The following is a 12724-nucleotide window of genomic DNA, read 5'->3' as shown; positions in this document are numbered from 1 at the left end:
TCTCAGGACGATGTGAGGGACGCAGCAGCATCTCCACATTCAGAGGAGCAAGCCCCAGGCCTGTGCCTAAAGTCACACAGCTAGTAGGGGTGGTGAGGCCAAACCGCATGCCTGTCCTGGCCTGAAACCACCCTCCTGGGCAGAGGCCCAAGGAGCCTGCCTACAGAAAACACACACACACACACACACACACACACACACACACACACACACACACACACACACACACACACCTGCTACCTCTCAGCATTCCGGCACTGGCACCAAGTCAGAAGTAACAGATATGGGGTTTCAACCAACCATCACAGCCAAGGAAGAGAGCACGAACTCTCTTCCGGACGAACTGCAGTCAGGTTTGTTCCCCTTGGATTACATCTGCAGAATCTCTTAGCATCTTCCCTAGCGGCACTCTGACCAACAAGAAACACACTTTCTAATAAGAAATCCGCCGTGGTGTCCAGTGTGGTAGCCACTCCCCACATGCACCTCCTGCGTACTGGAAATGTGGCGAGCCCAGATTGAGTCGTGCTGTAAGTATAAAATGCACGCCGATTCTGAAGAGTCAGCATGAAAAAAAAATGTGAGCTATCTCATTAATAATTTTTATCATGATTACATGTTGCAATGATAACAGTTTGGGTTTACAGGATTCAATAAAATATACCACTGAAACGAATTTACCTGTTCCATCTTACTTTTTATAATGTGGCCACTAGAAAATGTAAGTTTCCCTTTGTGGTTCCCCTTCGCCGCTTCCACTATGTTTCTGCGGGCCAGCGGTGCTCTGACAGGTTAACTTCTCCGTGCTGGGGGTGGTTGGTGACTCAGTTCTCAGAGCTGTGAATGTGAGTGGGAAACAAGATTAAGTGGCGGTGAGGAAAGTCCTTTGGTAAGTGGCAAGGGGAGGATGTTGGTGACAATATACAGTGGAGACACAGGGAGGATGAACTGGCAGGAGATTGCAGCCATGAACCTGAGAAGTCAGGCGGCAATCTTGAGGGCCAGCTAACCGCACGCCTATGGTTTCAGCCAGAGCCAAATCCCCACCGCGCCTCTGACACGAAGGAGAGTATCAGGCAGAGTCCCGTTTAGAGTCTGTGCCCCGGTGTTTGCAGGCTGCACCCCTGCTCCTCAGACTGAGCTCGGTGGTTAAATCGCGGCCTCTGATGGTGTGTCATTGGTCCCTGTTCCACAGGAGGACGCGGACGTGGAGTGGAAGTTTGCCCGAGCCAAACTCTGGCTGTCTTATTTTGATGAAGGAAGAACTCTACCTGCTCCTTTTAATCTAGTACCAAGTCCCAAATCATTTTATTATCTCATAATGAGAATCAAGATGTGCCTCATAAAACTCTGCAAATCTAAGGCCAAAAGCTGTGAAAACGACCTTGAAATGGGCATGCTAAATTCCAAATTCAGGGTAGGTAGCATGGTCTTTATGGGGCTAAGAAGGCAGCGGAGGGGGAGAAGGGAGTTGTGTGTGCTTGATTCCGAGGGGGGCCCCTGACACCAGGGGAGCCAGGCACTGGGAGGGCCCGACGCTTTTCAGAAAAAAAGGGGCACATCCCAAAGCTGCCTGTGGTGGCTCCCCCACTCTTTGCGGCTCCTTGCAGAGGTGCAGTGCTGGGGGTTCAGCCCCGGCCCCCGTGGAACCAGGAGTGGAACAGCTTTTCCCAGAATGTGACTGGAGAATGATCTCTGGGAAGAAGGGTTCCCTGCCTGTTATCGGCTCCTCCTGCAGATTCTCGGTGTTTATTAGCATATTAAAACCTCCTGAGGAGTCATGGAGGAAAGATACCCAGAGAAGTTTAACCCAGTGCTTTCCAAAGTCGACCAAACAATATCCTGTCACCTGTTGACATCCTACAGAACTAAAGTCCCCAAACAATATCCTGTCACCTGTTGACATCCTACAGAACTAAAGTCCCCAGAAACACTGTAGGAAGCCAAGCAGCAGTGGGTGTATCGATCTTCCAAGAGTCCTCTTTTTGGAGAGAGCACACATGGGGATGCTAGGCAAGCCCTACCATGTACGTATGTATGTATTATGTATTGTGTATGTGTGTATCTTTTTCCAGAAGACTCGCTACCAGGCTGGCATGAGGAATTCTGAAAACCTGACAGCAAATAACACCTTCAGCAAACCCACCAGATACCAGGTAACCATGCGTTTCTCAGGCAGGGACAGAAGTGCACTCCACTAAGACACAAATTCAGTCATATGGTTGTGTCATCCCCCAGAACATAGCTCATTCTTTCCTCAAAAACTATGTGTTGAGTGCCTACTAAATGCCAGCTATTGTGCTGCGTGCTGGGGGTGAAGACGTGGTTCCTATCTCAGTGGCACCTCCAGTCCACTGAAGGAGAGAGACAATGAACAAGTTAACACGCAAGTGAAGCTATACCTTCAAACTGATAAAAGTGCCAAGAAGAAAACAATAGGGTGCAAAACTGGAGAAAAAAATAGGGAGCCCCTGCTTAGATATGATTATCGGAGGAGGCCCCTTCAAGGAAAGGAGAGTTAGCTAAGTCCTCCCGGATGAGGAGGAGACAGCATGCGGGGCCTTCCTGGCAGAGGAAAAGCATCAGCAAAAGCCAGAGGGAAGCTTGGCAGGTCCAGAGCTGCTGCAGCCCAGCCCGCAGGGGAGAGGGGAGGGTGATGAGGTCAGAGGAGGGAGCAGGGGACCAGACCAAGGTCAGGATGTAGGTTTTACTCGACTATTGAGGAAGGCCGTGGGAGGAGTTTAACTTCGGGGAGGGAGAAGACAATAAAATGTTATGTGTGCTTTAAGAAGACACCTAACTGCCATAACGAGAGGAGACTGCTGGGAACAAGAGCGGAAGCAGGGAGACCAGTGAGGAGAATGCGACAGTGATCCAGGTGGCTTGGGTTGGGGTGTGAGTACAGTGATGGAGAAAAGCAGACAGATTCTGGACATAGAGCCTAAGGTGCACCAACAGGTGTGAGGCAGGGAGAGGCAGCCTGACTCCCGGGTGTGTGTCTTAAGCAACCAGCTGGCTATTGGTGTCTTCAGTGAGTAGCTGACTTTAGACTGCCAGCCTCCAAAGTCTGTTATAAAAATTAGAAGACGACCTTTCATGCCTGCAGTCCTTGCATTGCTTTTGGAAAATAATGTCAAATCTCTATCTCAGTTTGAATCAGCCCATGAGCCAGTGATAAATGGTAACTACAGGCTATTGATTATAAAAGTGCAGGCCATTCTTTTTCTGCCTTCTCCTTCCCAGTGATCAGCAGTTTTATCCACACTGATCGTTTTTTATCAGCTGTAAATCTGAAGCTCTTCTGAGTGTTCCTTTGGGCCGAGGTGCTGTGTCCCTAGTGCCACCACCCCAGAGGGAGCAATGACAGACAGCATCTTCCAGACACAGGTCTCTAATTGAATCTCCGTCTATTTCAGGAGCCAGCTGTGCAGTTAGGAGGATTTAAGTGTACAATTAAGAAATAGCTCATCCCTCAAAGTACTTCTAGTATTATTAGATGACACGGGCTAAAAATTGGCATAGTGGAAACTTGTATTTAATCATGCACAAAATTGGGCCTGACTAGTTTGATCTGCTTTGAGTTATTTTACAGGATAAATCCTTTGGTCAGTAGAAGGATTTTTATTTCTCAGCCTCTCAGAAGTTTAGATTACCTGTGTCACTGAAAAGATCAACAACCCTAGTGGGTTAGGGCCAAATCTCTCCGGGGTTTTGCGCAGAATCAGCTGCTGAGATAGAGGAAGACTCATTATGTGGTGAATGCCCTGTCCCCAGAATGAATCCTGTCCAAGCAAGACCAGTTGCAAGAGCAGTCTCAGGGCAATCCCACTTCTGTGTTCCATCATCACTGGTTGAGTCCTGGCAGCCTTCCATCTTTGATTACAGAGATTGGTTTGTTTGCAGCTCTAGGCTATTAATGACTTTGGAAAGCTTGCTCACCCTGTATTTTGTGAATCCACCATGAAACTCCTGGAGCCACTTATTCAAACAGTTGTCACAGAAAAGGAGGAAGGAAAACTGGACCACAGGCATCAGAGGACACGAAACAGAGCAGAGAACATCTTACATTTGCACATGTGCTCTTTGCTCAGCCCTGCTCAGGGAGGTCAAGGCATCTTCCTGAGCCTTTGTCAACTCAAACAGGAGTAGACCTTGAGATGACATTAAAGGACAGCTGGGAGCAGCCTAGACACTAGCCCTGGTGTTATCTCACCATATTCCTGTGAGAGATGGAGTATCTTTAACCCCATTTAACAGATGAGAGAACTGAGGCTTAGGGGCGACGGTCACACAGCTGGTTGACTAAGGTCTGACTCAGAAGGGCACCATCTTCTAGCCCACACGCTGCCAGGGCACTGGTCCATCATTCATCTTCACAGGGCAGCACCAGAGCCTTCCCTGGAACCTGCCCTAAGCCTGTGTCTCAGTCCCTAGGAAGAGATCTATCTGCCCCTTTGCAGTCTGAGAGGAGCAGAAGGAGGTACTTTTGCTGAAGCGGAGTGAAGGGTTTGAGCAAGGACCTGACAATGGCTCATCTGCTTTCTTGGGCCCACGGATGGCCTTCCCAGCTGCATTGCTTTCCTCCCAAAGCGACTTCCAAATGTGCAGAGACCAGGAGGGGCCCAAGTCCCTCCCTCTTTCTTATACCCAGGCTGCACCCAGAGCTGCCATCTCACTGCGTACAAAGGCTGTCAGCCTCTGACACTGTCGTGGTTCTGAGAAATGCTATAACGTTCCCCAAAGGACAAAAGCCCTGCTGTTCATACACATGTGGTTTTTAAGCATTTTTCCTTTGTGTCTCTTTGGTAGATCTGCTTGATTGTTCAACCTTTGTGCTTTGGGTGTTTATTTTAAGCTGCAGATCCTTTGTTTTGGGGAGCTCTCCTTTGTAAGGGAAGGCAGCTCCATCAGACATCAGAGGCTCTCTGTGCTTTGCTTGTAGGCTTCTGGGAGTCTGAATTGTTTCTCACAAAACTGGTTCCTTGCCTTTGCAATGTTTTATCCAACCTGGGTTCTGTGGACATGAGACTAAACAGTGGAACAAAACCATGACACAGGAGAGGTGGCCCAAGTGTGCCTCCTATAAAAGCTGCCCCATGACCTGTTCCAAGATCCAGGGTGTCAATTTGTTGGGGTGTGTACTGACCCCATATACTCACTCTCGGAAAGGTATGTTTCCTTTCTGGGCACAGCAAACAAGACACATCCCAAACGAACCACAGAATCCAGGCACAGACCATCATTCAAATAAGCCCCAACCTTTATGATACAATCCATTCCCCAAAACCCAGTGGGGAGTCCTCTTCTTCACCTTCTCGATGGCCTTTTCTATAGAGATTAAATAGGACAGATAACTTACCAGTGCTGCATTCTTCTATTCTGGTGTCTGATAAACCCAATTTAACACATCACTTGCCCTGAGATCCATTTGGTCCATGCTTCCAAATGTTCCTCAATTTCTGTTTTCCCAGGTGGCCACATTGTTTCCTCTGGATTCTACTTCATCTGCCAACTTCAACAAACCATGTGTGTTCTCTTCCTTGCCTATGTCTTTAGCTGCTCTGGCTACACAGAGAGGGTTGTCTCTTCCATAGAAAGACCTATTTTCCCTCCACCAGCAGCAGCCCGGGGTCCAGTGGGCAGGAGGAACTGTGTGCCTTCTTCCCCAGAATTAGGTCTCCGTGTCACGACCATTCTTACACGCTGTGTGCCTCCGTATTCATTCTTTTGCCTGAGTATTACCACTAAATATACTCACCTCCAGCACCTACCTGCTAATGCATGGGCAGGGTGGGCCCAGCTGCCACCAGTGAAGACGTGGACACTTGGGCAAAGTGTATTATCTTCGTGAAGTGAAGAACTCTAGGTAAGGCAGCAAGGAGATATCTCCAACTCATCACAAAGGAACACGCTTACCCCCACAGAGTGAAGGAGGGGAAGCTTTTGATGTCCAATTTTCTGGAAACAGAGACCTTCTTGTAGCATCCATCTTAAATAGAACTTCTGGGCATTTTCTAACCATTTCAGACTTTCTGGGGATAACACTGGCATCTTGCTCCTGCAGATTCCAAGGTGTCTAACATGCACGTGCCACAGGGGACACTAGGTCCCCATCAGGACACAGTTTCTAAGCAACTGACAGACGGTCACACTGTTCTCCTTTAAGGTGCCTGTCACTCCTGGGAGTGAACTGGGGGTTGGGAGGAAGGTGAAAGGGTCCCTGTGTGGTTCCAGGGCTCATAGGAAGCCTCTATAATCCTATTGTGTGTTGAGAGACTTAAAAGCAAATCTTCGCTTTTCTACACTTTGAGCTGCAGGTCTGCAGAAACCCTAGCTCAGGTCAAGCACACCAGTGTCCAAGAGTAGGCCCTGAGCTTGCGTGACAATGACATACCAGTGCCCATCTTCCCCACGGGGTAACAACTGAACAAAGCCATCCATCCTCTGAAATCCAGCTAAGGTTTCCTCCTGCATAAAAGACTTTGTGTTTTTTTATCAAGGACAAATAGGTACCCAGAAACAGCCCAAACCCCATTTGACCAATAGGAGCCGGTTTCCTGCATCTTATCCCCTAAACCATCTTGCCTGTAACTTTTCCTCAGGCTTGGTTTCTATTTTGGTTAATCCTAGATCTACCATGTCCCAGCTGTGTGACCGTGGGGAAGTCACCTGGCTCTCTGAGCCTCAGTGTCCTCCCCTGTAAATGGGGACGACAACCTCCACCTCACCAGTTTTCTGGGACGATTCAATGAGGTCATTTGGCCAAGGAGGTTAACACAGCTCCTGGCCTGCAGTTCCTCAGTACCCTTGCTTTGCTTCTTTTTCACCCTCTCTCCCTTCCTCCCAGGGAGCTACCCTGCACTGAAGGAGGCTAGTGAGCAGGGTCTCACCTATTCAAAACAAGTGGAGTTTGAGGGCCACATTTTGTATTAATCATAAGCATATACCATGGAATCTTTTAAAATAGTCCATTTGATCACGTTGTGCTAAAACACAGTGTGCACACCAAGCCAGGAGGCCTAGGATTGCTGCCGTAGCTATGAAAGGATTCTACTCCGCACCGTCACAGGAAACGGACCTCTTCGCTTCCAATCTTTGGCTTAGAATTTGACACCATAAATATAAACGCTGTCTACTTGACGGATCCAGAAACTGAAGAACAGTTGATTCTTGTGCTTTTTCTTGAAAGTCAACAAACTTTAACCAGATCCCCTTAACTTGCATCGGCCTGAAAGTCTGCAGTGGAAGAATACTTCTGCATTCCTTATTCAGTAACAATGTTAGCTACTTGGGTATCTACGCTGTGGGTTTTGTTTTTCTTGTGTTTTCCTTCCCATGAGAACTGGTTCAGGACAAGGTTTGGTTTGGTTTGGTTTGGTTTCTCCAATTCAAGGTAGAAAGAGCCTGAATGAGCCCCAGGGAAAGGCACATGTTCTTATAACTTAGACGGCCACCTTATTGACGGGAAGAATGTCAATGAGAAAGCTAGCACTGCAATTTGCCACCAGCATGACAAGACCCAGGTCTCTCTGAGAAGGAGCCGTGGGAAGGTAACTTGCTAATTAACTGTTCAGCATGAACTTAGGTCACAACTCAAACCACAGAGCCCAGGAAACAGCCAGCCCTGCAGATTCCAAGGTGTCTAACATGCACGTGTTAACATGCCGCAGGCCGAGGAGGCGCAGCACCGGCTGACCCGGGCTGACCCAGAGCTGATGGTGAAGAGCCTTTGCCAGGTTCTGTCCAGGCCTTGGAAACATGGGGCCAAGTGACACGTCCTCCAAGGGGTGGGTGACACGTCCTCCAATGGGCCAGGTGACACATCCTCCATGGGGCCAGGTGACATGTCCTCCACGGGGCCAAGTGACACATCCTCTATGGGGCCAGGTGACATGTCCTCCACGGGGCCAGGTGACACGTCCTCCGCCAGGTCTTCCCCATCAAGGGCACTGAGAGAACCACCATTTGATGACAATAACGAGTTACATCCTCCAGCTCTCTGCATCCCAGCAGGTCACCTCTTTTACTTGCAAGAAGCTTTTCCCGAATCCATGTCATCAGAGTGAATTCAGCAACCTGCTTGACGTCCCACAGCGAAGCCAGGGACAGAATTCAGGTCCCTTCGATCTAGAAAATGCTGCCTCTGTCCCTTCAGTCCTCAGGTATGAGCAGGTCACAGGAAGGGATGACCAATGAGCAGGGAATCCCTCCCTCTTCGCCTTGCTGCTCATCTCTTGCAAGATTCAGAAGTCTCAGCTACCAGAATGTTTTTAAATCCTGTGATTTCACAGGAACCCCAGAATAACTCTCTGGCAAAATCCAAAGTTCACCCCCTGTGGTCTTTCTTACACTTGGCTCTATTCTTGGTGTCTCCTAAGTGTTTGTTCATGCCTGTTTGCTTAAAGAATCCAGTGTCTGCATCATAAATGAGCCTGCCGGCCAAAGTCCCCTCCTACAGCACACCCGGGGGTGCAGAGCCAGGCATGTGGGGTGTCAGCGAAGTAGCATCTTGGCAAAACTTGCGAGGCCCAGCGGTATCTCTTTCTGCGTCTGGGCAGAAACTTTCCAGCCTGTCCTCCCAGCGTGGTCCTGCCTCTGTACTAAGTGCATCTCCACTCAGGCACAGCGGCTCACAGGGAGGCAGCTCCGCCTGGGCTGGGCTGGCCTCCTGATCGCATCAGTTGTTGAATTAGAAGAAAGTGTTTCAGAGCTGCAGCCCCGGGAGAAGACATGCCTGCAGAGGTCACAAAGAAGGGCACGGTTGGCTCAGGCCTCGGACCTTTAAGTAGCGCCTGTGGATCCTAGATGATGCTTCGTCCTTGGCTCAGCCTCTTGCCATTGAGTGTCCTGTTCTTACATCCCAGGGTCAGGTGGTACTGAATCCTGAGGGAGAGCTTAAACAGACAGACTGCCCAGGTTTCCCCAGCAGGCAGGGCACCCCTCAGAAGCGAGGCACCAGGTGTGAGAGGACTCACAGCCGCTGACCGGCCTCTGCAGGAGGGAGCGGTCGGGTGGACACTGTGCTGGAAGCCACTGTGTGTGGCCAAGCTTGTCTGATGCCTTCTTTGTGTTCACATTTCAGAAAATCATGAAACGGCTCATTAAAAGATACGTCCTGAAGGCCCAGGTGGACAGAGAAAACGACGAAGTCAATGAAGGTAAGGATTGGGTCCGTTCCCAGTAGGGTGGCGGGAGTCGGACATGGTGTCACGAGGCTGAAATCAAGGTGTTGTCGGCAGGCCCATGTTCCTGTCTGGAGGCCCAGGAGAGGCTCGGTCTCCTTGCTCATTGGGTTTTGGCAGAATGTGGTCCCATGCGGTTGTAGGACTGAGGTCTCTGTTCCCTTGCGGGTTGTCAGCTGGGGCAGCCCTTCGCTCTAACTTAGAGGCCACCCTTCAGTGTGCATGTGGCCCCTTCGTTTCAGAACCAGCAACAGGGCAGACCTCGCCCTTCTCATGCTGCCACCTCACTTGCCTCTTCTGTCATCATATCTCTCTGACCCACTCTTCTGCCTTCCTCTTCTACTTTTAAAGACTTGTGATTAGATTGGACAAATCGAAATAACCTCTCTATTTAAGGCCAGCTGATCATCAACCTTAATTCTATTTGCAACTACAGTTCCCTTTTGCCGTGTAATATAACATGTTCACAGACAGGACACTAGGGCTTCTTTGGGGGTCAAGGTCATTGTTCTGCCTACCACAGTGATGGCTGCCTTGGGTCGGCTCAGGGCCCTTGAGTTCAGGACGGCCCAGAATTCCTCATTTCGTGGGCCATGCAGAGAGCTGCAGACTATACGCCTCTTTCAGATGCTGCCGCCACCTCGGTTCCAGCTGGCTCCCGTCCTGTCTCACTTCCAGGCTTTCAGAATCTGACAACCCCAGTGTTTCTCAAAGTATCTCCCACCTCAGAATCACTTGTTAAAAATGCACATCCCAGACCCCACCCAGCCCTAGCGATTGGCATCTCTGGGGAGGCGCCTGGGGGTCTGCACTTTGAGGAGTGCACCTAGGTCATTCTGATGCACGCTGAAGTCTGCAAAGTACATTATGTTCACTGTTGGGTTATTTTCCAGGTTATTTTAAGCAGTTACTCTTAGGAAAAGCAAATTACCTTCTTCCAGGTAATTAATCTTCTTGAGACATATAGGACCAATATGTGCTACTGAGAAACAGCCTCCTCCATGAGCGAGGGCACTAAGTCTCCCCCTCGCTCGGGCCTCAGGGGACTGCCACCAGAGTTTGGTCACCATCAGTGACCGTCTGCCTCATCCCGGGCCATCAAGCCTGGGCTGACACTGTCTAGGCGCTGAGCAGCTGTCCTTGCACCCACCCCTACTTTTGGGTCCCGACCACAAAACTGCCAGGTGTCAGGCCAGTCAGCCTCGAGCAGTGTGTCACTGTGATTGACAGGAATGTTCCTGATCATAGAAGATGTGGCTGCCCAGGTTTGGGGCCACAAAAATTACACCATGAAACCGGGGCTCAGGGGAGCACCCAATGAAAAGAAGACAGGGATGTATGCTTTCGTCCAAACTGACCAAGCTGTACCTTTAAGACCTCTGCATTCTACGTATGCAAGGCATACTTAGCGGACAGATATGAGTAACGTGTCCCCAGGCAGTGGACTCCCACTTGAGTCAAGTCCGGTATCTATAATATCAGGAAAGAATCTTTTGACTCCCCTTTGTGGTTCATGAAAAGACTCCCACAGCCCAGGCCCATGTGGATTTCCAACCACAGGGTTCACTGTGGGAGTAAGTGAAAGTCCTACCTGGTGGTCCCTTGCTCGGAAAGGAGGAGGAGACAGGCCTGTCGCGGTGCTTTGGTGAAGCTGCGCTGCTTGCGTGGTCTGGACGGACCCTGGTCCTGCGAGGCTGCCCGGCACCATGGCCGCGTCCACCGGCCGAGCTGCTCCCTTCACACTTGGGAGTCTCTCCCCTCTGCAAATGACAGAACACCACATGGAGCATCATGAAAACAAGTGTCCCAGTGAACGAGTCTTGTTATCAGAGTCTTGAAACCTGCCTTTAATGGCTCCCAAAGCAACATTCTAACCGTCAGGACATGAAATAGGTGATAGCATTTCACAGCTCTGATCTTGACGCCTCCTTCTACCTCCGACCCTTAACGAGAGTGTGACGAGGAGTGGGAGGAGATGGGTCTCTAAAAGATGGATGTGTCTTTCAGTGGTAGGAGCTGAAGGTCAAAACAGAGCCCCACCCCCTCCGCCCCACCCCTGGTGGGCTGGACCAGCAACCTGACATTCTGCTGGAGAGATGCACGCCCCAAACGCATGAGCCCTTCCACCGGCTCACACTCACCCAAATCTCATCTATCCTTGTAGGTGAACTGAAGGAAATCAAGCAAGATATCTCCAGCCTGCGCTATGAGCTTCTCGAAGAGAAATCTCAAGCTACCGGCGAGCTGGCAGACCTGATCCAACAGCTCAGTGAGAAATTTGGGAAGAATTTAAACAAAGACCACCTGAGGGTGAACAAGGGTAAAGACATTTAGTCCCCCGCATGGGCATCTGTGATTTCTACCAGCATTCCAAGGCCAGGTTGGATGCCCAACCAGTGGGGAGGGGTCCAGGGCCCACTCCTCTAAGACACTAAGGGGACCCACTGGCTCCGGCCTAGGCAGCCTTGCTGACATCTGCAGCCCAGTGGCCTTCCTGGGCCCAGAACTGTTGTGAATCCAGGCTGTTGGGTGAGAAACACGACCACAGGAGGAGGGGAGGAAGTGCCCCCCCCCCACACACACACACACACTGGTGTGAGTCCAGCCACAGTGACAGAGGGCCCGGGGGCCAGTGCAGGAGAAGGCCGTCCTGGATGCACACGCTCCCTCCCACTGCACCAGGAGCACAACTCGTGTCCTGGAAAGACAAAGCGCCTCACCCCCTGTGCCCCTGCTTGCCCGCCCCCTGCCACCCACACACATCCAAACAGAACCGGGAGGTGACCTGTGATCTATTCTTAAGTGCCAGATGAGAACACAGATAGCCTAATAGTAAAATAGTTCTATTTGTTTATAAAAGTTTAAAAATCCTAAATCAAAAACTGTACTGTAGGTAGCACTGTTCAGAGAACAATGACACAATCCAAATGATGTATTTTTACCTTTATTAAGATCATCTTGTATTTACTATTTTTACCTAAAATGGAAAGAAATAAAATTACCTCATAATAGCCTGGGAAGCCTCTGTGAACACGCTGCCCTCCTGCCGTCCTGTGCCCTGTCTGGAGGTAGGGAGCCCATGGACCAGCCCTTCTCGGGCAGGTGTGAGCCTCCTGACAATCAGCCAGCCAGGCCCCCCACTTCTAAGCCAACCCCTCCTATCCCCAGACCGAGTGACCCCAATCTCACCAAGCTCAGGAAGGAGACAAAGGAGCCTGTGAGGGAAGCAAAACATTTTCTCCTGCCCCATCTCTCACCCTCTCCACCGTGTAGGAGGGGTGGTACCTGGTGAAATGGAGCCAAAAATCTCTCTCAAGAGGCTTAGGTGTGAGTGGGGAGAGCGGCCACCAGAGGGCACCCCAGTCCCAAACAATATCCATTCTGGGCATGCTGGAGAGATGGCCGCCGTTGGATTCCAGCTGAGCCCACTGGCCCCAACACCTCCTAGTAACAATAGCTGGATGGAGTGAGTGAGTGAGCACTTGCTGTGTACCAGGCACTGTGCAGACAGCTCTGCTCTGCATGTGTCACTGAACTCAGAG

At 50.4% G+C, this 12724-nt stretch overlaps 1 protein-coding gene across 2 annotated transcripts in view; it reads left to right on the top strand.

Moving 5' to 3' along the window:
- TRPC7 (transient receptor potential cation channel subfamily C member 7) overlaps positions 1-12193 on the top strand; it is a 127338-nt gene extending 115145 nt beyond the window's left edge. For both annotated transcript variants that reach the window (XM_033096398.1, XM_033096400.1), the window contains 4 exons: positions 1196-1417; positions 2076-2156; positions 9083-9158; positions 11347-12193. In XM_033096398.1, coding sequence (XP_032952289.1) covers positions 1196-1417; positions 2076-2156; positions 9083-9158; positions 11347-11516 — 549 coding nt within the window. In that variant the 3' untranslated portion in view covers positions 11517-12193. The remainder of the gene's footprint in view (positions 1-1195; positions 1418-2075; positions 2157-9082; positions 9159-11346) is intronic.
- The last annotated feature ends 531 nt before the right edge of the window (positions 12194-12724 follow it).

This window comes from Rhinolophus ferrumequinum, chromosome 24 (assembly GCF_004115265.2).
Source record: "Rhinolophus ferrumequinum isolate MPI-CBG mRhiFer1 chromosome 24, mRhiFer1_v1.p, whole genome shotgun sequence".
Taxonomy (NCBI): domain Eukaryota; kingdom Metazoa; phylum Chordata; class Mammalia; order Chiroptera; family Rhinolophidae; genus Rhinolophus; species Rhinolophus ferrumequinum.
The sequence above is the reverse complement of the archived record's forward strand: the minus strand, read 5'-3'. Positions and strand labels throughout refer to the sequence as shown.